At 42.8% G+C, this 26,969-nt stretch overlaps 1 protein-coding gene across 9 annotated transcripts in view; it reads right to left on the bottom strand.

Moving 5' to 3' along the window:
- Window positions 1–26,969, bottom strand: part of MALRD1 (MAM and LDL receptor class A domain containing 1) — a 258,550-nt gene that overhangs the window by 51,921 nt on the left and 179,660 nt on the right. For 6 of the 9 annotated variants that reach the window (XM_060280800.1, XM_060280803.1, XM_060280799.1 and 3 more), the window contains 3 exons: window positions 16,517–16,792; window positions 6,244–6,369; window positions 4,308–4,371 (listed from right to left, as the gene is read on the bottom strand). In XM_060280800.1, coding sequence (XP_060136783.1) covers window positions 4,308–4,371; window positions 6,244–6,369; window positions 16,517–16,792 — 466 coding nt within the window. Of the gene's footprint in view, window positions 1–4,307; window positions 4,372–6,243; window positions 6,370–16,516; window positions 16,793–23,731; window positions 23,799–24,561; window positions 26,723–26,969 lie in introns of those variants that run through there. The other 3 variants (XR_009558403.1, XM_060280804.1, XM_060280805.1) reach the window with 3 other exon arrangements.

Genomic DNA, 26,969 nt, shown 5'->3' with positions numbered 1-26,969 from the left:
AATACGTTCAAAGCTCAAAATTTACTCAAGAAATGTAGCCTGCTTTTCTGTTAGTCACAGGTCTGAGAGAAGACTGCTGCCTTCTCAAAGTTTAATCATTATTTGCATTCATTCAATGAACCTTCTGTGCATTTTAAAAAATTGTGATTATATGGAATGAGTGCTAAAAATGTATTTCACGGGTAGTTGCTGCTTAGTATTCACCCTACTTTAGTGTCCCATAAAATAAATGGCACTGATATTTAACATCAGGGGTGTCTCATCCCACCTGTTAAAAGTTATGGCACATATCTACAACTGAGTGCAATTTTATTGTATCACAGTCTAATGCCCTGATACTGAAGACATTATTAGAAGTACATCCTACTGATTTCACTGGGATTAACAAATTGACCAAGGTGACAGGTACATAGTTCTGCAAGGACCACTTCTCTCATATTATTTAATTCCTAGAGGTGTATAATCTGTGTTGGGTATTTGTCTGTGCAGGGTTATTTGTGAAAGTATCTATTTTTCTCAGTCCATCCATCCCACTTCTATCCTCCAAACTCCAAAGGCCTCAGAGTGTAAAAGGAAATTTTGTTTTCCCACCCACAATAACCCTGTTAAGTAGGTTAGACTTAGGTCCTTGTGTTACTTGGGTACCCCCCCCCCCCCCATTTCCAGGAGTGGTAAGGCAACATGCTCCCCAGCATGGCCCAATGGCCCATGGACTATCGGGGGAAAAATCACCCTGCAGCAGCAACAACAAAGGTAATTTAATTTAAACAAATGCTCAACTGATTTTTTCCAATAACCTAAAGGCTGTAGGGAAACATTCTTTAAAAAGATTTAAAAATACAGGGAAATTATTTATTTAAACAAGATTAAAAGAAAATATTGAGTATGAACAATTTAAGGTTTTCCTTATAATTTACTTATATATAGTTGAAAGAAGATAAAGGACGCTTGGACGGTTAAGTCTAGTCAAAGGCGACTATGGGGTTGCAGCACTCATCTCGCTTTCAGGTCGAGGGAGGTGGCATTTGTCCATATACAGCTTTCCGGGTCATGTGGCCAACATGACGAAACCGCTTCTGGTGCAACGGAACACCGTGACGGAAGCCAGAGCACACGGAAACGCTGTTTACCTTCCTGCCACAGTGGTACCTACACAGGCGGCAACCATTTTAGGCGTGTCCAACTGACATGCAACCGTCGACACGTGGGTCCTTTTGGACCTGGAAAAGGGAGGAATGAGGGTGGAACACGGCGGAATGGGGGCAGGGGTGTAACACAGCATAACGGGGCAGAACAGGTTTATGCACGATCCACAGATGTGTTTGGGGGCCAGGAATGGAACCCCTGTGCAAAATGGTCGCTGTCTGTACTATTTTTGTAACATCAGACACTTTTTGCTGTAAATACGGTTATAATATTAAGTGTGGTATTATGAGTTCAGGTGAGACACAACAGTAGAAACTGATGAATACCTAAGTAGTAAACAAACATCTTGCATCCATTGTAGAGTTTCTGAATGTAAAAAGCAAGAAGAAATAATAAATTATAGATCTGCTTCTGCACAAAATATCTGGCGCTGAAGTTAGAAACACATTTCCCATCAATATTTGTGCTGGCTTTCTCCGCGTGTTGTATCGTGAATTGACATTGTAACCTCATTCAGGTTTGTAATCAAGCCAAGAAAATTCAACTTTGAATGGCATTCATGCTGGCCTAATTTTGGAAGTGGTAGCAGGAGAAAAGGAAAAGTATTATGGATCCTCACATAAAAGGTTTATAATTATGCACCACCCTCAAAAAGTCACACATAAGTACTGCCTGCCTTTCCAGATCTACCATCTGCTCTTAATTCCCTAACTTGAAACTCAAACAGGGTGGACTCATTAAATCAAGGCAATTTGAATTTCTGATGAGTAACATGAAGACAAAGTACCATTTTAATCCTTCAGTTAAACCATTTCCCATTTGTTCTTCAAATATTTTATAAACTAAAGTTCCTACCATTTAAACATGTGACATTAATATTAATTAGAACTTTTTTCTACACAACAGATCACTGAAAATATTTGCTCACATACATTTTGTACTATAAAAAAATTCCTTCAGTAGCACCTTAAAGACCAAAGTATACTATCTGTTTAGAACAGGGTTGTGGGCCCTTCAGACTACAACTCCCATCATCCCTGATGTTGGCTATGTTGGAGGTTTGTGAGAGTTGGAGTTCAACAACATCTGGAGGCAAAGAGACCAATGGTGACATTTCATTTCTCTCATCTCTGCCATATCACTTACACCAACACTGTTGCCTTTGTGTCAAATCTCTGTACCAGCGCAGCATTTTGCTACACCAGTTCCACACTTTGACATGTAACATAGTACTAGTATAATGATCCTGCACTTGATAATTTCTGCTTTTTTATTTGAATGGCAAACGGTAGGTCCCAAGAGATCACCTCCTCCCATATCAGCCTGCCCAAGAATGCCCTGCTCTACAACTTATCCATGGCCAAAAACATGGCTGGGACAAGGAATCAGGCTTTTTGCTACTTGTCTACGAAAATAAGAAGTTCCTGCTGGATCAGGCGGAACGTCCAGCATCTTGTTCTCATAGTGACCAAGCAGATATCTATGGGAAGCCTGAAAGCAGGACCAGAGCACAAGAGCATTTCCCCTTCTTATGGTTCCCAGTGGTGCAGCAGTGGTGGGTTCTCCTTCATGGAGAGCATGTGTTGCGGTGGGGGCCTAGCAAAACTACCCCTGAGTTGCTGGGGAGGGGGCTACGAGTTGGCCACCGTTCTGATTGGACCCAGGCTGTTGTTGGGAAGAAAAGCATGTTTCAATTTCAGAGGGACAGCCAGGGGTATAAAAGGCAGGCACGTGGTTTATGCCTCCTCTTTGGCTGCGTACTTCGGATCACCCGGCCTCCCTCCCTATGTTTAAGCCTCTGTGTTGACCTTGCTGTGCCTGTCATGGGGTCGTCTGCTTGGGCAGGGGCCTGGTAGGAATTTTCCATTTGGCTGATTGGCTGGTGCCATATGGTTTTGCCTACTGTATAGCAAATAGTCAAAACTTGTAAGGTTGGCAGTTAGGCATTGGTTATTTTGTTGGCTGTATGAGGGGTTATGTTGACTGTGTTGGCCCCTCAAGTTGATGCCAGTGTGTTGGGGAAATTCCGTTCAGGAATACAGGGGCTCGATATGCAATGTCCGTAACCCCCGGTCAGGGGCCAGGGCCGTGCGAGAGCCCCTGGGGGCCTGAAGGGAGAGAGGAGGGCTAACACACCCGGCTCCCTGTCTCTCCCTGTAGGGTTTCCCCTTGCTGACTTAAGGCTAGTTCTGTCCTTAGGGGACAGTTGGTGAACCAATGCCTACGCAACCACTCACATATTTTGTATTTTAATAAAGTTGTGGCCAAACTCATGCCAAAAACCCAAAACAAAAATTCTGTCTGTGGTGTGAATTATTTGAGGGGTGGTTTGGGGACCTCGACATGCAATAAAACTGCAAGCACATTTGCAAAGATAAGCAGGTTCCAGTATGGTTTCAAATTGGATGGGGAACTGCATGTTGGGTCCCTTCCAACACTACAATTCTATGATTCTATGAACTGGAATTCAGGAGGGGGGCCTTTTCTCTATCTACTTTTTCCACACCCAGGCATAATTCTATACACCTCTAATATGTCTCCTCTTACCTATACTCTGAACTAAGAAGCCCCCAAAGTTGCAACCTTTCTTACAGGGTGTTGCTCCATCCCCTTGATTATTTTGGTGGCCTTTTCTGACCGTTTTCCAGCTCTACAGAATCCTTTTTGAGGTGAGGCAACAGGAAATGCAAACAGTATTCCGCATGCAGTCACACCACAGATTTTTATAATGGCATTATTATATTGGCAGCTTTATTTTCAGTTCCTTTCTTAATGATCCCTAGCATGGAATTCATCTTTTTCACAGTTGCAGAATACTGGGTCTATTCTCTCTGAAAGAAGTAAAATAAATCCCTTAGGGCCTGGATATATATTTTTTTGAGCACTGGACAAGAAAACTACTGACCCCAGAAGTGTTGTGCCTCCTTTGGCACCACTCCTGCCTGCTTCTTACTTTCCCCCCAAACATACTGTACCATAACATCCTTTTCATATTTGCCTAGGACTAAGGCAGTATGACAGCATGAATATTGTTCTGAAGGAAGGAAAACAGAGCCTAGGAACATTGGACATAATTTCATCAGCAAGGAGAAATGATGGCTGACCAATCCCATCAACCTTGAAATAAATGTACTGAAAAAGAAAACAGAAGCAAAACTTACTGGCAGATGGGAACAGGTTCCTTATTGCATGTTCCTCCATTTTTGCAATATGCCTCGGGACAATCTGGAGGGTGGGAAAATACGTTACAAAAATGATTTAACTATGACAAGAGTTCTTGACATATGCAAAATGTTGGACATATTCATTAGACAATATACAATTAGAAGATTTACCATCTAATGCAGGCATCCCCAAACTTCGGCCCTCCAGATGTTTTGGACTACAATTCCCATCATCCCTGACCACTGGTCCTGTTAGCTAGGGATCATGGGAGTTGTAGGCCAAAACATCTGGAGGGCCGCAGTTTGGGGGTGCCTGATCTAAAGGATAATATTCCATAACTACTTGAGGTAAGGTTATATTTTATACTTTAAAAAAAATTATCACACACCCCAAATTCACAACCACACCCTGTTTTGCCCTATACAACTTAGCTTATATATTTCAATGCATACATACAGTAGTACTAAATGCACTGTATTGTCAAAGTCAAGCCCCATTTATTTCAATGGGACAATTAAACACATGTATTTCTTAATTTATAAAGGCCATGATCCAGCTGACTTCAACGGTACTAAATGGCTGGATCACACCTAATATTTCTATGTTACCATAAGAAGCCTATTCAATTTTAGACACAGAACTCTACTATACAGTGGTCCCTCGACTTACGAATTTAATCCGTTCCGAATGCACATTCGTAGGTCGAAAAGTTTGTAAGGAAAAAAGCGGTTTCCCATAGGAATGCATTGCAAACGGAAAAATTCGTAAGTCGAGTAAACCGCATCTAAAATTCGTAAATCGAGAAAACCCCATCTAAACCACAACGGTTTTCCTTTTGGATGTCGGGAAAAACGTAAGCGTGTGGCCATTTTTTTTCATTCGTAACTTGAAATTTCATAAGTCGAGTACTTCGTAAGTCGAGGGACCACTGTACAATGTAGAAGGTGATATTGACTGGTTTACTGAGGCAAATCCTACTTTTCTTTCAGTGCTAGCTCTGGGTTTTGAGAGGTCCTTGCGCAAAAGTCCCTCAGTGGAACCCCCCCTTTCCCTTCCTGCAAGTGCTTATTTCTGCCTCTGAACCCAATACACACAATGGCCTGTGAAGAAATGGGAAGTGAGAGAGCCAGCAGTGGCACTTTCTCCTGCTCACTTCCACGGTTTGCTGCTGCTTTCTTTTTTGCGCCAGAGAGAAATGATGAATAGGTGGCGCTGGCAAGAGGAACAGCAACAAGGCCAAGTAGGTGCATCATAGGCCTTGCCAGGTGCCCAGTGATGCTGATCTCTGATGCTGACCCAGTTTTCTATTTTAAGTTACTATCTATGCCTATTTAACATTACTCGTTAGGGTTGTCAGCTTGAAGACTGTCCCATACTTTGACTCTAGCACTGAACTGGTAGGTTAAGGAAGCTATAGGCTTTAAATAATCATCATCATCATCATCATCACCATCCTCTTTCTTTTATCACTCCTCCTTCCTTGTTTTTCTTGTACCTACCACGTAGCTTGCTACAGCAAACAAAGGAGATGGATAGAAGAATGGTGTTGGGAAACATGGGAGAGAGAAGCCACAGCTGCTTTGTGGTACAGGGGAGTTTATGAGTTGCAACCTGGCAACTCTAATCTCAGACAATTTCACTGCCTTTAACGTGTTTAGTTTTGGTACAGCATGAATTTTCTCTCCCAAATATGTCTAAACCACAGTTGCACGCTCAAAATGCACATAAGCGTTTTCCAAGATAAATTCAAAAACATTTCATTGCAGTGAACCCTTCATGATTTTCCACCTCAGTGACTTTGAGGTGGTGGACTCCACCATGCATGGGAATGCAGTCTGCTTCATCAGCCACTCATGTGAGTGGTTTTCTGTAGGCTGAAGAAAAATCCTGTTGATTGTGAATGAAATTTTGACTAAAAAATTGGCAGACTACCTGAACAGCTAGACTCATCAGGAGCAAAATCAATGCAATCCACAATGCCATCACATCTCCGAGAAACTGGGATACAGCTATTAGTCGATGGACACAACAAAGACCCATTGAAGCAATCTTTAATAGCTAAATGAAAGGAGAAACAAACAAGATGGTTAGAGAGCCTTGTTATTTACTGATACAACATGGCAACAGGACAAATAGCTGGTTATTCGCTTTAACCTTACAGAAATGTTATACAGTAGGGTCTGTTCTGGTTTCTAGTCACCTTTGTGGCAGCCCCTTTAAATCCAAATTGTTAGTTTTAATCTAAACTGCTTGGTTCTGAATATGTGCAGGAGTTTAATTTCATTCCTATGCTCCATTGTGTTCTCTAATTTCCCCGTGGAGAACCAGGCGTGCTCTATCTATGGAATATTTCTGACAACTGAAAATGTACCTGTTTAGCCAGGCATTTCCCTATCTTTAATATTGCTTCTCAAGATTCCCAGTTTAATCATGTCCTGCCTTAAAGAGGGCATGTGTTGCGGTGAGACCTGGCAACCAAACCCTGTGTTGTGGGTGGGTGTGGCACTGTGGGTTAAACCACAGAGTCTAGGGCTTGCTGATCAGAAGGTCGGCGGTTCGAATCCCTGCGATGGGGTGAGCTCCCGTTGCTCGGTCCCAGCTCCTGCCCACCTAGCAGTTTGAAGGCACATCAAAGTGCAAGTAGATAAATAGGGACCGCTCCGGCGGGAAGGTAAACGGCGTTTCCGTGTGCTGCTCTGGTTTGCCAGAAGCAGCTTTGTCATGCTGGCCACATGACCTGGAAGCTGTCTGCGGACAAATGCCGGCTCCCTCGGCCTATAGAGCGAGATGAGCGCCGCAACCCCAGAGTCGGTCACGACTGGACCTGATGGTCAGGGGGCCCTTTACCTTTACCTTATGATTGGATAGCCACAACACCCGATTGGTAGGTCCCTTGATGCAGGGTTCAGTCAGGCCAATGGGACACTGTGTAAATGGATCAAGGGACCTATATATGCATGTGTCTCAGAGCTTCCTCTTTGGTCTGTGCATCAGAACACTCGCCCACCTCTCCCTACTTTTAGGGTGTTGCGCTTGACCTTGCTATGCTGTCGTGTCTCGCCTGTCGTTGGACAGGGGCACAGCAGGAATTTTTCCCACTTGGCTGATTGGCTGGTGCCATTTGGGTTTTGCCTGCCGCGTAGCAAATTGTCACAACTTGTAAGGTTGCAGATAGGCTCTGGTTCAGGTGATAGCGATGTGGGAGCGCTCTCGCCATCCCTATGTGAAGCGTATTCTGTTAAAGGAATCCGGGGTCTCAATGGTTTGGTCAGCCCTGTGAGGGGGTTGTGCCTGTGCCTGAGTCCAGGGGGACATCTGGGTGGTGGACATAGCATGTCCCCGGCTTTCCGCCATTCCAGGTGTTCACCCAAGGCTGACCTACGGTGTGCCCTGGGTCAGTGCTACCTGCAATGGTGCAGGGAGCTAGTCGAACCACAGCCTATGCAATCACTCACCTGATGTAACCAATAAATGGCCTAAATTCTGCCAAAAACCAAACCAAAATTTGAGTCTTGTCTGAATTTATTTAGGGGAAAGATTTAAAGATTTAAAGATTTAAAGATTTAAAGGTCTTAACATGCAACTGTGGTTGATGTTTGAATTTTGTTTTATTGAGCTGGTGATACTGTGTTATTTTATGAACCACCCTGGGTTTTTCTTTTCCAAATGGAAAGTATATAAATTATCAGTATGTGTTGGTGTCTTTGTGTATTATTACAAGAATAATAGATAAATAATACATTTGACAAAGCATGTGACATATGCTCAACACTCTCAAAATATGTGTCATGTGACTGTGTGTAGAAGCATCAACAGATGCTCCAGAAGTGTTTATCTTTCCAGTGGAGATGCTTCAAATACTATCTCTGAAGGCCATTCTGTACAATGCATGTACCCAGTTTGACCGCTTAGCACTTGATGACTCAGTGGACTGTCTGAAATTACTCCAGTGAAAAGTATGACATGGTTTGAAACATCTCTGCATATTGTATGGCATGTGTGGTGGCTCCCCGTTTGTGGAATGCTCTCCCCAGGGAGGCTGGCTGGTGCTAGCATTATATATCTTTAGTTGTCAGGCAAAAACTTTTAAATTAAATTTAAAATGTGATGGTTGTTTCACATATGCAAATCGTTGCTTGATGTTTCATCCACAATGCAATAAATATGCATTTGAAACCCTGAACATTTAATTCCCCACAACAACCCTGTGGGGTAGGTTAAGCTGAGAGGCAGTGGCTGGCTCAAAGTCACCCAGTGAACTTCATGGCCAAGTAGGGGTTCAGACCCTGGTCTCTCAGGCCCTAGTCCAACACTCTAACCCAGGCATCCCCAAACTCAGCCCTCCAGATGTTTTGGAACTACAACTCCCATAATCCCCAGCTAACAGGTCAGGGATGATGGTGCTCTAACCACTACAACACACTGATGTGCTCTCTCCCCCCCCAATGGCTCTAGCTTGTGATTCTATGGTATTTGGTAGGCCCTGAAACCTCTATGGTGACTGGCAAGAGATCTGTCTGTTTTATTTTGTATGTACTGTATGCTTTGCTTTTTCAATATATGAAATTAATCACACTGTTTAGAAAAGGAAAAAGAACATAACTTGCATTTCAGGACCAGAGATGTGTATGCTGTATGCCAGAGATGACTTTTATTTAACTTAATATTGAAACTATGCAACTAGATGAAAATAATCACACATTGTCTCCATGTAAGAGAGTATTTATCCCAACACCAATAAATCACCAAATATTCTAAAATGTTCTATTTTGTGTTGCAAAAATTAAAACGCCCTGTGCTTGCAAGCATAAAAATATCAAATCTATCCTGTTTTTTCTAAAGTTGTATACTGCCATGTGCAGCATTCCACTATAATCTCCAAGATCATCTAACGTCAAAGAACTCTGAAGGGATAATCTTGGAGGAAATGCATAAGCCTCCAACTAATTCATGATGGGATCACTGATCAACAGGATGTGACCCGAATGCCTGTGCTTAGTCTTCCAGAAACTAACAACATTCTGTCATTTTTGTTGTTTAGTCGTTTAGTCGTGTCCGACTCTTTGTGACCCCATGGACCAGAGCATGCCAGGCACTCCTGTCTTTCACTGCCTCCCGCAGTTTGGTCAGACTCATGTTGGTGGCTTTGAGAACACTGTCCAACCATCTCGTCCTCTGTCATCCTCTTCTCCTTCTGCCCTCCATCTTTCCCAACATCAGGGTCTTTTCCGGGGAGTCTTCTCTTCTCATGAGGTGGCCAAAGTATTGCAGCCTCAGCTTCAGGTTCTGTCCTTCCAGTGAGCACTCAGGGCTGGTTTCCTAACTAATGAAATGTTCTGTTGTATTGTCTGATATTATTATTTTTCAGTATTATTAGTTTAAGAGACTATGGACAGATTTCTTCCCACCCCAATGGCATTGTTGGTTGACTAATTTCACATTCAGGAGAACTGGTCTCAGAATGGGATAATAAATTTTTTAAAACAAGGAAATGACAAATGTATGCACAGCTACAAAGGTCTGATATCATTTATCCATTCAAAACCAGGGCATTACTAACAAATTCTGAAAGTATCTGCATCAGCAAGTACCGTATTTTTCGCTCCATAGGACGTACTTTTTTCCCTCCTCAGGAGTAAGGGGAAATCTCTGTGCGTTCTATGGAGTGAATGCCATGGCTCCGGCAGTGGGATCTCTTGGCTGCCTCTGCAGTCCGAGCAGAGGGATGCCTCTGCCGCCGAGCCAGTGCCTCTGCAAACCGCAGGCTCCGATTGCTGCTCTTGCTAGCGGCAGAGGTGGGCAGCTGCAGAGGCAGGGCACTCCTTTTGGCCGCTTGGCGGCCCACTGCCTCTGCAGCTGCCCACCCAGCAGCATCTCCTCCCCTCCGCAAGAAGCGGGGGGCAGAGGAGGGATGCTGCTGCTTGCCCCCCGCCAACCCCGTTTGCAAAAACAAGCCTGCTTTCACGAACGGGCTTGGCGGGGAGGAACCAGCAGCATCTCCTCCGCCTCCCCCCGTGTTCAGTGAGAAAGCCGGTGTCGGAAGGGGGCAGGGGAGACACTGCCGCTGCCTCCTTCACTCCCCCTCCAGCGCCCCCCTCCCAGTCTTTTAGAGGAGGAAAACCATAAAAACATTTTTTCTGGTTTTCCTCCACTAAAGACGAGGTGCGTCCTATGGAGCGAAAAATATGGTAACAATGGTGTATGCCAACTTTAGCAACAATACAATCTTTTAAATCTTACTACTATGTAAGTGCAACAACTTTACAGGCAAGTACTGGAAGGGATGCAGGTGGCTTAGGGCTTGCCGATCAGAAGGTCGGTGGTTCGAAACCCATGACGGGGTGAGCTCCCGTTGCTCGGTCCCAGCTCCTGCCAACCTAGCAGTTTGAAAGCACGTTAAAGTGCAAGTAGATAAATAGGTACCGCTCCAAGGGGGAAGGTAAACGGCGTTTCCGTGTGCTGCTCTGGTTCGCCAGAAGCGGCTTTGTCATGCTGGCCACATGACCTGGAAGCTGTATGCCAGCTCCTTCGGCCAATAATGTGAGATGAGCGCCGCAACCTCAGAGTCGGTCACGACTGGACCTAATGGTCAAGGGTCCCTTTACCTTTACTGGGCAACTATGTATAGGCAGAGAGCCCTGCTTGTGTTTTGAGGCTTTCATGCACACAAGAAATGGCTGGGTGGTTGAGGCAACTGTGTTAATTCAAGAATCAGTAGAAATAACTACAGTGAAATCTGAATCTAGCAATCTGAATTTACAGCAGATAATTAGTGAACATGAACTTTGTGACTACATAATCTTTGAACCATCTGACCACAACTTGTATCACCCCATAATGTCACATCTCAGTTTCAGACAGATCCCACACAGAGGTAAATCAAATATCCCTTAGCTTGACTGAACTCAGCGTTTTAGCAGCATACGATAGGATTTAATGAATTAATTATTTTGACTTTGATTAGTTGGGATAGTTCACCTTTGAGTAGGATTAGTTCAATTAGCTCAATTTTATGAGGACTAGTTGATTTTTAGTTTTTTCAATTAGTTTGGTTAATATAAACTGATCAGATTCATTAGTGCTGAGCTATGATTTCAAAAGTATTCAAAAATAATTTTGAAGCAAGAAAAATCAGTGGTGCAAACCCACTGTGGGACACATTTTTGCCAATGATTTTGACTGTGTTAATTGGTGAATTTCCAGAGGGGAATTATGGGGTTATTAACTGAGAGTATGTGACAGTTTTAATATGTTTTAGTTGTTCATAATTGTTCTTAAATATTTTTATTGTATTTTTATTGTTGTTTACAATAAAAATTGTAAACAATTCCCCCTTTTCACTTTGTGTAATCTCCCTAATGAATCCTTTATTTAGTCATTACTAAGATCTTCAACGCCACCTAATCCATATTGGTTTTGCATATGAGACAATTTTTAGAATAATACTATAGCATTTACAATATTAAACATTATGCTTCTTTAAAAGTATGCTCCTAAAATAACCAGCTCCTCATCCATGATCACTAAACACTATCCAAACAAACAAAACATTCTTGTAGTGTGTGTGTAAAATGGAAGTATGGTGAGAATCCAAATCTCAATGCACACAACAACAAAATGAAAACCACGGTATTTCAGCATTTAATTATAAGAATAAAGACCAAATAGTATCAAAATTACAAGCAATATATTTCAGCAGCCAAATACAGGAATTTTTAAAAATTCCACCTAAATGTTAATGTCAGGGGATTGTTGCGGCTACTCCAGAGTAAAGACTCTGTCTTTAAGAGTTGTATTGTGCATACTATTTACAGTGCAGAGATATCAGAAAACATGACTGCTAGTCGCTCCCAGAATCCCTCCTTCCAGCTTCTGGTCCAACATAAGAGCTTGGGGACCCCGAAACGCCTCCCCTTAGCCCTACGTCTGGGTGCGTGCCTCAAATTGGGCTCTGGAAGGGGCTGCGTCCCATCTCCTCTTTGTTGGCTGGGACGTTGCTGTGACTCAGCTGCTTCACTTAGCCTTCCTTCCTCAGAAGCATCTCTGAGCCCCCCCCCCAATACCGCTCCAGTCCTCATCTCTCCCTCCTGACCCACTGCTGATGCTATTGCTGGGCGAAGTGCTGGTCAGGATGACTGGGGGAGGCTCCCTGTAGGGAGTCCCCCTGACAGTTAATAACAAAGGGGACAAACTCTGAAGTTTGGGATTTGGCTCTTTCCAAGCACTAATGCAACACAGAAGGGTTGTAAGAAGTCAAACTAAGCACAATCATTTTGATACGTTATGGTCTTTGTATATCAACAATGTAAATAGAAATGGTGTTAATGTAAGACATCCAGCTACTCATGCTTAAGGAGAGACTATGTAACACAGGCAAGTAGTTATGGAATATTATCCTTTAGATCAGGCATCCCCAAACTGCGGCCCTCCAAATGTTTTGGCCTACAACTCCCATGATCCCTAGCTAATAGGACCAGTGGTCTGGGAAGATGGGAATTGTAGTCCAAAACATCTGGAGGGCCGAAGTTTGGGGATGCCTGATGTAACAGATAGCTGAAGCCTTCACAATGCAAATTTAGTTATTTTACTGTGTTCCCGCTCAACTTTTCTTTTCACGTGCAATTGATATAGACATGTAACACTACACGTTTTGTTGGACTTGATTGATGTTATTTTACTACAAATTAAAAAAACACATTATATAAAAAAAATAACGAGGGGGGCAGATGCACCTCACCAGGAGGTGCATTCCGTAAGTGGGGGACCAGTACTGGGAAGGCCCTGTCATGAGTCGGCACCAGCTAGGCAGCACTCAGCGATGGCACCAACAACCTTCTAAGAACACCAAACATTTATGTAGGGGTAGGATAGGATTCTGAAATAACCAGATGGCCCCAGTAAACACAAAGACAATCCTGTAGGGAACTGTGTACAGTTTCACCCTAAGTATTTACAGGAATGCTCAAACCTAGAAGGAGACTTTGGCTATTTTCGTTGTTTTTATGGATACTCAAGGAAAGTTTGTCACAGAAAGATCCAAATGGCTCCAAGTTTCTCAGCAATCTGTCACCTGATACAGCTACAGTGGTACCTCGGTTTGAGACCGCAATCCGTTCCGCAGAGGTGGTCGCTTGCCACAGCGGTCACTCGCCAAAGGCATGCTTCTGCGCGTGCACGAAGCGCCGATAGAGCACTTCTGCGCATGCACACACTGCGCAGATCGCATCTGCGCATCCAACGCTGCGGAACCCGGATGTAAACACTTCTGGGTCTACGCCGGTAGCTCGCCAAAGCGGTCGCTCACCCAGGTAGGCGTAAACCGAGGTTTGACTGTATTATGTGTGCAGAAACATCCTCCTTTATGTCGATTGCTGGTAAGGAGTTAGGCATTTGAGTCCACCATATGTGACTATTCAGAATGAGGTACTGCTCAGGAATGAGATCTGAGCACCTTTTATTCTCTGCATGTAGTTAAGATATTGGCAAGGACTTAACTGTAACTCTAGAATTCTCTGACTGTTTTAATGTTTATACTCCCCTACCCTTAAGTTGCATTTCTTGCTTTGCAGTTAATGAATATTGCATGCAATCCAGGTTCTCTGGTAGTTAAAACTGACTTTTGTGAGGGACAATTAACACCATCCTATTAATGTTTCATGATGCTAATATGAAATTTATGTTGGACCATGAATGCTAATGAAGTTTTTGTGGGTGCAACTATACTTATTTCCACCACAGGGGAGGAAGGTAGAGGAAAACAAATTCAGCCCTTTTAAAAAAATTATCCCTTAACACTTTGTCTGTCTTTCAAGGTTTGTAGGGATACAACCCTGATCCTATTAATGGCAGAATAAAGGACAGGAAAATATTTTTTCAGTCATTGCTGTCAGCACTGAAGCCACACTCTACTTGTGCAAATGAGCAATGTATACCTACCTACCATTAATTCAATTTTTATTCTTTCTCTGTTTTAAATCATGCAGGTTTTAAAAATAAAATAAATAAGTGAGATTATATCCTCTTTGTAAGAATCTGGGATGGCGGAAGGACTGGCTAAGTACAACATTTGTAACCATAAACAGTAATTTCATGCTTCTGGGAGACAGAGCAGGAAATAAAATCCACCATATTAATCGTTATAATGCAACATTACCATATATACCCTACTATCAAGCTCTTCTGTCAGCATTGCTGGAATCCTCCTGTCTACACAAATCTTTAAATCACACATGGCAAGAATTTCGTGGTGGCAGTAGTAGTGGAGATGAGGGTTTACAAAGATCTGAGTGAAAGATTTTCTGATTGCCTCCCCTTTAATTCTGGATTTAAGTTTTATCTCTACAGAACATATTCTACTACACCACCCCAGTCTAGTGCCTGGTCTGGGAAAGGAATTTTCACTCAATAAAAACTGGGGCTCAAAACTCAGAAAAGGATCTAGGTGGCTTGCGGTACAGATCAGGAATTTATAACAGGAAGGGAAACAATATGCATTAAATAATAGGAGCCACATGGCTTGCTAGTTCAGGAGAGATAACGTAAAACACGCACATATAGCAATGTTATATGTCTGCCAGCCCTCATGACAGTCGCAAACATTTAATACAAATGTGTAGCACGTTAATAATAAAGAGAAACAGAACATGGTATATTGCTTTTCAGTTGATTACAGCACACTATTTCTATATTCTCACTACTTTTAATAGGACTTTTCCCCAGGTAAGTGTGTACAGGTTTGCCGCCTAACAGTGTTGTCTCTACATATAAATTTACACACTATTAAGTCCCATTGAATTTAACAGGGTATACTCCTAGAAAACTGAGTTTAGGATTGTAACCCAGATCTATTAATATGATGAGATTTTCTTAGTCACGCTCTCCTGCAGAAGCATGAGCAGAAATAGGTTCTATTTGTAAGGGCTATCTCATTCACTTCCATGAGAGGCAGCACAAAGGGATCCAGAAAAATAGCTGCTCCTTCCCCTGAAGTAATGAGCAAGTCCGTTCATACAAGGAGATTTATGCACCCATTTGTATGTATACAGAGCTCTGGAGTGAGGTCATCTTTTCTTTACTTTACTCGTCATTTTTGAACCACTAAAATTGCCATACATGTAAATGGGCTTCCCTCTAGTGCCAGTATTCCAAATACAGTATACTGTATAAACAGTATTTTAAATTAAATTAACTCTTTTGAGTGGCTCCCAGTGGGCATGCACACACATCTACTAGGTCTTGCCAGTAACTGAGGTGCATACCTTATTTTGGTTTTTTATGTCTTATAAAATTACCTTAACTATTTTGAAACTTCCATCAGTCCAAGAATGCACACGCACGCACACAAAGAGAACTTTATCACAGGTATTCAACCCAAATGGTTTAAACTCAAGGAAGAAATTTGTTATATGGGAGGGTATCATGGAGCCATGCCTTTAATTTTTCATCTCCTAAAAGTCAATTCCACTTCTTAATAACATCAGAGGGCAGGGAAATGTATACTCTTTATAAGCACAAGATTGATCTGTTATTATATTGATGCTGTAAATGTTTAGAATATGTAGTAGTTGGATCCATTCCTATTCTGCTGTATCAAGTAGAGACCATGACCAAGTCAGACCTTTAAGCATCAGTTTCCTAGCCCTGGTGATTCAAAAATTTGGCCCAAACGTGATAGGGGTGTGGGGTGCACTGGGAATCCATAAAGACCCCTGGGACTTATCGTTCTTATTCGTCCATGTGACATATCATTCGATATTATGTTAAACTAGTGAGCAGGGTCCCATGGACTGCAAGAAGATCAAACCTCTCCATTCTTAAGGAAACCAGCCCTGAGTGCTCACTAGAAGGACAGAACCTGAAGCTGAGGCTCCAATACTTTGGCCACTTCATGAGAAGAGAAGACTCCCTGGAAAAGACCCTGATGTTGGGAAAGATTGAGGGCACTAGGAGAAGGGGACGACAGAGGACGAGATGGTTAGACAGTGTTCTCGAAGCTACTAACATGAGTTTGACCAAACTGCAGGAGGCAGTGGAAGACAAGAGTGCCTGGCGTGCTCTGGTTCATAGGGTCACGAAGAGTCGGACATGACTAAACAACAACAGTGGGCAGGGGGTTAAGTAAAAATAAACAAATCAAATATTACCTATAGAATCATAATATTTTACATTGATTTTGGGTTGTAGTTTTTGTATGCAATGAACTTACGGCAACTGGCTTCATCTTCATTGAACCTACAGTCGGCCACACCATCACATCTCAGGAGTGATGGGATACATGACTGGTTAGCACACTGGAATTCCACTTCCTTGCAATGTCTCGGGGAGCCTGTGGTAGGTTGCTCAGTAGGGCAGGCCATTTCATCAGTCCCATCAGTGCAGTCTTCCACTCCATTGCACTTTGCAGAAAGAGGCACACACTGCTTTATGTAGCTGCATGTGAATCTGTCACTGCCACAGGTTTGAGGTTGTGGTACAATTGGTCCTGGGGAAAAGGATATGGAAAAGAATTTCAATTACCGGTATCAGATGACTTGTTTGAATTACAGGGCCAGGGAGCCTCACCTTTTCAGGCTACTGTTTTCAGAAATCTGCAGAGTGAACTTAGGCTCCACACTTACATGGGAGTAAGTTATTTCTCACTGAGTAGGCATGCTTTGAATTAGTTTCAACTTTTTAACCAATTCATTCTGGAATAATGCAACTGACATAGGAGACAGAGTAAAAGGTAAGATTGCTGCAACTTGCTGCACAAGCCTATGCATTTATATTTACAAGAAAATCCCACTGAATTCAATAGGGCATACAAGTAAGTGTTGTTGTTTTTTTTGGCATTGTAACCTTAATTTCCTTTGCAGTATAATCACAGGCATAGGCTTTTTCTTTTTTCCAGTTCTGAAAAAGAGTCATCCTCTTTACCTTGAATAATGAGAGTGTTTAAATCCTTGGCAGAATTTGGGCCTAAGTATTTATGCCTTTCTGACAACTTGCTCTTTGGAAGAAGAATTTAACAGAGGTCAGGATACATAAGGACCAAGGCTATGATTCAAGCAGGCTTATTCAGAAGGAGGTTTGAGAAAGAAATCAATTGGAGTACATCAAAATAAATGTGTTTAGGTTTGAGAGGCCAATATAGTTAAGAATGAAAAGTGGTGGTCCTGATATTCACTGAAGGAAATATCTGATGGTTGATCAAATTCTTATCTCCATAAATCCAGTCCAAAGCTATACAATAAAGACTTGGTTTTTTTTAACTGTTTGCATGTTTCATTAACATTAATGATCCAGTATTTCTCAAGGCACCAAACTTTGGCTGGAATTAGTTAGATCTTACTGTTGACATAGCTAACACAGATATATGCTATGGTATTGTTTGGTTCCTGGAGCAGAAAGGCAGTAATAAACATTTATATATAGTCTAAATGAAATGTTTCAATTTAGAAGAAATTGGAAGTATAACACACTGCTATTTATTATGAGAGATAAATGAGGTTCTCCCCCTTCAGAATATTTTTAAGTATCAACATCTCAGGTGATAAACATACCCATTCACCCCTTCTTTGTAATTGCACTATTCTAAAATAGTTTTAAGTATAGCATGCTACTGCCAATTTGTCATTCAAAGTGGACAATGAAGCAATGAGTGATGGTGCCCCATTAAAAGAGATACAATACTATTTATTATATTTTCATGCCCTTCACTCAAACACCTCAGCTCAATGTACAAAGTTCTTGCCCAACCCATTTTATCCTCACAAGAAACTCGTGATGCTGGCCAAGCTGAGAGAGAATGACGGGCCCAAGATCACTCAGTGAGCTTCATGGCTCATGAGGATTTGAACCTTAGTTTCCCTGCACCCTTTCTGACACTCTAAGCATTTATACCACATAAAATCTAAAACCAAGGGCTCATTTTATGTGACATTCTGTGACACAATACTTCCATAGAGGAGTGATCATTGTAACCAGAGCACAGAGGACACAATCCCCGGAAAGTTTAGCATGCTGATGATGCACTGTGAACTAAGCACAGGAAGTTCCAAATACCATTAATTTCAGTGGGATTTTGGCATAGTTAACTTTCTCCTGTGTGCACCGTGTGTGTAATGTTATATATACAGTACCAGCAAAGCAAAACTATATTACAAATGCACAAATTTCTGCTTTGATAAGAACCAACAAACTCTGATGACTGTACCCATATTTAGAAGAAGAGTTTGGATTTGATATCCCGCTTTATCACTACCCGAAGGAGTCTCAAAGCGGCTAACAATCTCCTTTCCCCTCCTCCCCCACAACAGACACCCTGTGAGGTGAGTGGGGCTGAGAGACTTCAGAGAAGTGTGACTAGCCCAAGGTCACCCAGCAGCTGCATGTGGAGGAGCGGAGACGCGAACCCGGTTCCCCAGATTAGGAGTCTACCACTCTTAATCACTACACCACACTGGCTCTCTTTACTGAAACAATGTGAATTTCTAATGAATTTAAGAGAAAAATGCTGCTCTTAAGGCCTTTGTCAAGAAAACATATGTTAGGGGTGCGTGCATTGGCTCTGTGGGGGCCAAAGAATGAGGTGAATTGGGGGGGGGGTCTTTACTGCCTTCCTGAAGGGCAATGTCAGGGTGGTCACAAAACCGTGTGTTGTTCTGTTGCTTTGTTTCTGGATTTTAAAAATATTATATAGTTCTGTGTTTTACTATATATTTTTATCTTTCTCTAGCTTTTCTGTGTGCTTTGCTATTTTTTTGTTAAAGCTCAGCAGTGGAGGATTTTTAAAGAAACGACAACCCCAAAAGCTTCATTTCAGGTGGCTTTTTAAAAAAACAAACAAACATTGCCCTACTTTAACAATAAATAAACAAATTGCTACATAAACAGAAATAATTTTAACATAAATGGCTTGTGGAGGGGGAACCATGTAGGAGGTTGCAGCTTGTAATGCAGAATTGAAACTACAATGCTTGAGAACTGACTCAGAAAATTTCTAGTACAGTGTACCTTGGGTAACGAATGCTTTGGGTTACAAACACTTCAGGTTACAGACTCCGCTAACCCGGAAGTAGTACCTCAGGTTAAGAACTTTACCTCAGGATGTGAACAGTGGCAGCGGGAGGCCCCATTAGCTAAAATGGTACCTCAGGTTAAGAACAGTTTCAAGTTAAGAACGGACCTCCGGAATGAAATAAGTTCTTAACCAGAGGTACCGCTGTATGGCAAACCAGACGAGCCAACATTTATTCATTAAATTTCATAAAATTTATGCACTGCTTGATGTAAAAAACAAAAAACAAAAAAAACCCCAAAAAACTCAAAGTGGTTTACAAAAAGATAAACAATTAAATCACAAAAAATACATTACAAGAAGCCTTCTGGATAACACAAAAAACTAGTGGAATGGGAAAGCTGGTGTGACGGTTCAAACTTTTAAAACTTGTACAAGCAAGAATACACTTCACTTGACCACTTCTTAATTATTTTAAGGTGAGAAAGAACAAGACTATCACCCATCCCCTGTGCTTTCCCCTACTCATGAAGGATTGTGGAGGGAAATGCATCATTTCTCCCACTAAAAGCTTCTGGACCTATTTATCTGCAATTTGGCAGGTCTAATACAGTCTTAATGAGCTTCCATGTAATAAATAATATATTTTTAATTCATACCCCACCCAACTGGCTGGGTTTCCTCAGTCCCCCTGTCTGTAAATTCCATCCATTTTGGTCAAGGAAAACATTATATCTGTTTTTAGATTCCCCATTATGGTTAATGGGGGCTACAGAGTTTTAGATTATACAGAGTAGCCTGTATAACACAAAACACAAAATGAGGTGATGAGACCACAGAATAACACACAAACAGATCTGAATCTTAAAGTGTTTAAAGCTACAGATACAAGACAAATCTTGTGGCTGTGTCCTATGCTAATATACGCCAATGGTTTCTGTGATCCCCAAAGAAGAGCACTGGCTCCTAACACATCAGAGACTAGAATATTTTCATACAGCTTTGCACCATTATAGTAGTTTGTTGCTACTACTAGTGGGGTACAATATTATGCTTATATGTTATGGGGGGGGTGGAGTACGGGAAGCTACTTTGTGTGTTACTGTTTTCCTCTCTCTTAGTAAAGAATTATGGATGGTTTGGAAGATACAGTACTAAATGCATAATTTCACTTGGGCAGTTAGAACTGCCAGCAATTGCTGATCACAGTATGCCTAACTCAGCGTTTCTCAACCGCTGTTCCGCGGCACACTACTGTGCCGCAAGACGCTGGCTGGTGTGCCGTGACGTGCGGCTTGTTTCCCGGGCAACGGCAAACCCTCACCAGCCGGAAGCCTCGGCTCAAGGCTCGCGAGAGCGCAAACCTGGCTGACGAGAGAAAGCTCCACTTCTGCCACCCCCGCACGCCGTTGAGGGAAAGGGAGCCAGAGAAAGGACTACAGTTCCCAGGGGCTCCTTTCGGGGAACTGTTCTTGCCGCTTGCTCTCGCGAGATGGCCCGGCGCCGCTCTGTTCCCCAACCCCACCTCTCGCAAGTTCGCGCTTGCGGCGCGGTGGTTGAATGTGGGGCGGTGGCGGCGATGGCAGCGCGCTCCGCTGCCTCGTCGTCTCCTCCGACGGAGCTGTCCTTGTCGCCGTTCGTCCGGAAGCTCCGTAAGTGGTGGATCCTCCGAAGCCCCTCTCCCTTTCAGGCTAGCGGAGACGAGCGCGCTGGAGCCGCAGCTGCTGCTTCTAGGGGCGCCGGAATGAGCGGCAGAGGGGAACTTTCTTCCAGGTGTGCCTCGTGATTTTTTTCATGTAACAAGTGTGCCTTGGCGCAAAAAAGGTTGAGAAACACTGGCCTAACTCCTAGGCAGGCAGTTGGCAGGTCCTCCAGATGATTTGTGTCCTCACTAGTAGCCAAAGCAATGAAGTCATGAACTAGCTTGGCACGCCACTGAACTCTGATCTGACTTAGCAACACTTGGAAATTAGATCCTGTTAGATACAAACTTTCAGGTTAAGAACAGCTGACTGACTGATGGCTAAACAAGACATCTCTGTCTGCAGAGAGTACTTCCCAGTGGCTCCTCAATAGTGTCTTCTAGCAGCAGGGATGGTTTCTTCGCAGGATGCAAAAAATGATACAGTAATCCCCTCTTAAATTATGAAAATCCTATGCACAGTTATGTGGTAGTAAGTCCCACTGGGTTTAAGATTGCAGCTTTAGGATTGAATAAGTGCTTTGTTTTTAGATGCCCTTTACTTCCAGCTGCCCTAAAGACATTTGATTTCAATGTTTAGTCGTTTAGTCGTGTCCAACTCTTCGTGACCCGTTTATTATTTAATATTGAAATCAATATTAAATAATGTTTATTATTTAATATTGATTTCAATATTAAATAATAAACATTGATAAAGTACTTTCGAGAGTTGAAAATGTTTGATATCGGCATAGGGACAAATTTCCTTGGTCAGGATTTGAATTATTTCCCACAAATATCAGAAAAAGGGAAAGAGTAAGATGTAAATTAAGTCAATATAATAATTATTATACCTAGGGTGCAGGCCTAATGCCAAATCTGCTGGCATGAGTGATGACCTTGTACATCTTTAGCTGAGCCGGGAGGTTTCCAGCTCAACAGGGCTATACTAACTTAAGTTCTCAGCCAGAAAAACACCAGTGTATCTCCTCCAAGTCAGCTCAGCCAGGACCCATATGGATCTTAAACCAGTGCAAGCCCTGAAAAAGCAGTGTGGTGTGGGTGTGGCAGGAGGGAAGGGGACCTAGACTATATCCAAACACATTCAGCAAGATCATGTGACCTGGGAGCCAGATAAAAAGGGTGTTGTAACTCAAGCACTATTTAAAAGTTTGTTTTCCCTCTCCCAGGCTTATACCTGCTGAACCAGCAGCGGCCCTACCTCTGAACAGAGTGTGGATCTGGCATATTTTGCCCCCACTTAATTTACGATTATTTAATTCATGCCACGTTATTGTGCTTGCTCATTCAGCAACTCCTCTTGAACAAACAGGGAGGGCACTTTTGAGGCAGCATTTAGCACTAAAAGGTAAAGGTAAAGGTACCCCTGGCCATTAGGTCCAGTCACGGACAACTCTGGGGTTGTGACGCTCATCTCGCTCTATAGGCCGAGAGAGCCAGTGTTTGTCTGCAGACAGCTTCTGGGTCATGTGGCCAGCATTACTAAGCCGCTTCTGGTGAACCAGAGCAACGCATGGAAATGCCGTTTACCTTCCCGCCAGGGCGGTACCTATTTATCTACTTGCACTTGACGTGCTTTCGAACTGCTAGGTGGGTAGGAGCTCGGACCGAGCAATGGGAGCTCACCCTGTCGCGGGGATTCGAACCGCCGACCTTCTGATCGGCAAACCCTAGGCTCAGTGGTTTAGACCACAGTGCTACCCATGTCCCTTTTTAGCCCCATTTAGCACTACTTGAGCACAATTAAATAAACTAGAGAGTGTATGACAATGCAGGAGTACAAATGGATCGCAATGACTAACAAAGCAAAAGCAAATACAGTTTTTTACAGTAATAAAACAAACATTTGGAGGAATCAAACAGGGAGGTACTTTCTTATTGACTGCAAGTCAATCTGTTCAATAGGATTTACATCCATATGTGTGCTTAGGATTTCATCCCATAAAAGGGAATTTAGACACACTATTTATTCTTAAGAGCTTTTTCTGATCAAGAGAAATCTGTAGACCCAGAACTGCAATTTACAGCAAAATACTGTGAAATATATAGTGAATTTTCAATTATTCACCAGACCCTGAATTTCTATCCCTGTTTAGACTGTAGATATTCAAATTAAACAGATACAAAGAGAACAGTGCTCTTCTGCAGTGCTGAATAAATCAAAATTATACCAGTTAAGGCTCCCAGCATAAGAAGACTCCCAGCTGTATTGAAACCCCAAAGCAACAGTCAAAGTGTTAGCATTCCATGTGTACCTTCATTTGCAGGAAAGAACTGATCTCTACAAGGACAAGTATCATACTTGACTGATCATTGCAACGTTCACAAAGTCAAACTTTCAATGTTTATGGGCTTCCTGACAGGGTTGTGAATTATCATGAGTGTTCACCAAAGCATTAAACAGACTACTGATGCCTATAATTCAGGGAGCGAGTGCCCAAGGTCTTGCTTTTGGTCTATAAAGGAATAGGTAATCTAGTTCTAATCTACCCCAGAGGCCATCTGCTCGGGGAAACATTAGAGTTTGATGGGACAACATAGGCTTCCTGACTCACAGAGGAATTCAAAGTGTTCTTCTTGCTCCTGTTTCTGAAATCCCCCTCTAGATTGCATTTATGAAACAAAGCTGCTGTTGTAACAAATTGCACCACACCTCAGCAAACAAACTCTAACAGTGCTTGAGAGCATTAGAGGTAGAATGGGGCTGCAGGTGTCCATACCTGAATCTAGACGTAGAAGCTGTTCCTAACAGGAGTGGCCAATACAATATTTCCTTCATTCTGTAGACTTAAAAAAAGAGATCAGGGAATGGAGCAGTCAGTAAAGGAAAGCAAGTAAACTGGCTACCCACTTTTGATAGTCCGATACTGGAACTGTGAAAACAGAATTCCAGCTCCCATTCAAGTCCCTCTGAATTTCCCTTTTGCTTTCATTCTTTTGCAGTGCCAGAAGAACATGAACTAAATTCCAAGGCCAGAGTCAGAACTTGACATCTTAGGCCAGCTGCCAGGATCCCAAGACCCTGGCAGGGCTCCCTGATAATGCTTTCCTTGGACTCCCCTTTAAAAGTAAAGCAAAAAACACTTCAGTCCAGGACAAGGGCACAAGCCTAAATGTCATTTTAAATTCCGACAGTGGCCTAGAGTGGCACATATGCCCACTAGACCACTTTGATTGGCCACTTTGAACTGGCACTACTACAAGTGTCATATAATACCTGTTCTGTATTTGTAAGAACTTGATTGCTTACACTTTGGAACTCCCTGCCTACCGTGTTTCTCACATTATAAAACATCCCTACAAAATAAGGCATGGCAGGATTTTTCTGAGGTGGCAAAATATAAGGCATACCTCGAAAATAAGCCATACCGCAGGTCTGTGGCAAAGAAGAGGAAAAGGAAGGGGGCTGCTCAGAACCGGCTGCTGCTGCTGCGTTAACCCCCGGGACCCGGCTGCAGCCTTTGCACGCGCCGCGCGAAGCCCCGGGACCCGGCTGCAGCCTTTGCACGCGCCGCGCGAAGCCCCGGGACCCGGCTGCATGAAGCCCCGGGACCCGGCTACAGCCTTTGCACGCGCCGCGCGAAGCCCCGCTCGCAGACAGGCAGGCGCGCGAACGAACGAAGGAGGTGAGGAAATGGCCAGGAGAGGTTTCCCACCCACCCCTCCTCCTCCTCCCTCGGCTTTCACATGCGGTAGCTGGGCAGCCAGTCACCGGCTCTAACTACGGTATGGACTTTTTACCTCAGGCGGGGAAATGGGGTGGGGGTCGGTTGGCGGCGAGGGAGGGGCGGAAGGAATCTGAGGGGTTGCATGCTGACGCGCATCTTGCCCCCGCCGCGCAAAGCGGGCTGAGGATGCACGCCCGGCTGAGGCGCAGAAATTGGGGGGGGGGAGAGCAGCAAACGTTTCCTCAGGCGATCCGAAATAGCAGGGTGACTCCCTTGCCTGCCTGCCTGACTCAATCAACTCAGCAAAACCACCTCTGCTCCCCAGCTCACTGCCCGGTGTGGGAGCGAGAGGACACACACTTGCAACAGGACACGCAAAACGCGATAGCGGGGGGAGCTACTGCACTACCCATGTACCGTAATAAAAATAAGACATCCCTTGAAAATAAGCCATGGTGTGTTTTTTTTGAGGAAAAAATAAATATAAGACGTGTCTTATAATATGAGAAACACGGTATTGAGATCAAGCAGGTGCCTTCATTCTCCTCTTTTCAGCTCCTGAGGAAAAATGTTATTGTTTCTAAGCATCTACCCAGATGCATAGAAAGTTGAGGTGGTTTTAATCTGTTTAGTACTTAAGTTAAAATACTAAAAGTACATTTTAAAGTATGGCTGTGATTTCCCCCCTTGATGTTACTGTTTTATCCAGTCAGTGGAGGAACAGGCCTGCTGGAGAGCACTTTGTCTAGAACACCCTAAACTCAAAGCTGGCCATGGCTAAATTCACACACATATAGTCCTAGCCCAGTTTTTATTTTCCAAATCATCTCCAAAATCAAGTTTTATTTTATATCACTATTGATTGCATTAGGTTTGTATGATTTGCCCAGAGGATTTTCCCTCCCCAATGTTACATATTGCAATTCAGCATTGCAGTAGCTCCAGGGACTAGGACTGAAGCTAGGCAGTCAAGGACTGAAATAAGAACTGCAGTCTGAGCTGTTACTATTGTACAGTCATGTTTTGTCTCCTACCATCAAAGGAAATAGAAGCCCAGAGGACTATTCCCAAGTATGTGAATTGAACACTGCAATCTGTTGTTCTACTTCTTCCTGTTATTGTTAGCTTTCTTGTGTTGGGGTAGTAGGAAAGATCAAAGATCAAGCAAGCCTTTCAAATACAATTGACCTCTATTGCTACCTAATATGTCTGAAATAAACCCCACCTATGAGCCACTACAGCAAACTACAGGAGCTCAAGAGGTTGAAAAAGCACACTTTGAACAGTGTCTCTACCCTCCAAATACATAACAGGCTGTTGAGCGCTCCAAGATTCCAGAAAGTACAATGTAAGAAAACACTAGAAACCACACAACTGGCAAAAACAGTTTGTTAGTTCACCCAGTTTTACAATGGGCGAAGTATTGAAGTTACTCTGGCATTTTACTGGAAGGACACAAGATCATACTTTCTCACGAACATTTTTTAAAAAACTGGGGGGGGGGAGCTGCATTCTAGCAAAATTCCCCAGTCGAATGAGGTCTTGCTGTTTAAGGAAAAAAATAAAACCTCTGGTGAACTTAAGAAGTTGATAATGCTTTATTGCTTAGAGCTACGAACCAGCTAAATTGTGATTGCTTCCATTTAGAACATGTTGCCCTGGGAAGCCTAAAGTAATTAAAGTGAGGCTGGAGAAGTAATAATGCAGAGAGAAAGACAAAAAGTCTGCAGCAACAAAGCAATACTTTAAGGGAAGAGAACATTACAAGAAAAGTGTGACAGCAAGTTCTCATATTATTCCTTTATCTTGAGTTGGAAAAAAAAGTGGAACAAAGCTAAGTGCTGTGTGCAAAACACACACACAAATCCATTTTTAAAATGCAAAGCTTTTATACAAATATATGAAGAAAAATATGGGGAAAATATGGGGAGAATAAAGTGTGCTTTACCTAAAAGGCAAAAAGTTAAGGAGCTGCTGGCTTTCATCAAAGAGAGACAGTCTGTCCCCTCGAAATGAGCAGAATTGACTGTAGATTCTTTCTGCCTATTTTTTTAAAAAATGAATGTAATTAATTTTATTCCACAATAAGCCTTGATTAACTGGGAATGTTCTGTGCCTGTTTCTTATCAGTACGTTTTCATGAGATCGCAGTTCAAACTAAAGCTGGGCCAAGAATCTCTACCTCACTTCACTTTTGTGGGACCTTTTGTCCCATGTGAAAGTAGAGAGTAGAAGAGAGATATTTGGAGGCACTGTGTGTAGGTGGGGAGAGAAGATTAATAATGTCTAA

The sequence above is a fragment of the Zootoca vivipara genome, chromosome 12, assembly GCF_963506605.1.
Source record: "Zootoca vivipara chromosome 12, rZooViv1.1, whole genome shotgun sequence".
Lineage (NCBI taxonomy): Eukaryota > Metazoa > Chordata > Lepidosauria > Squamata > Lacertidae > Zootoca > Zootoca vivipara.
This window is presented reverse-complemented; position numbering and strand designations above follow the sequence as displayed.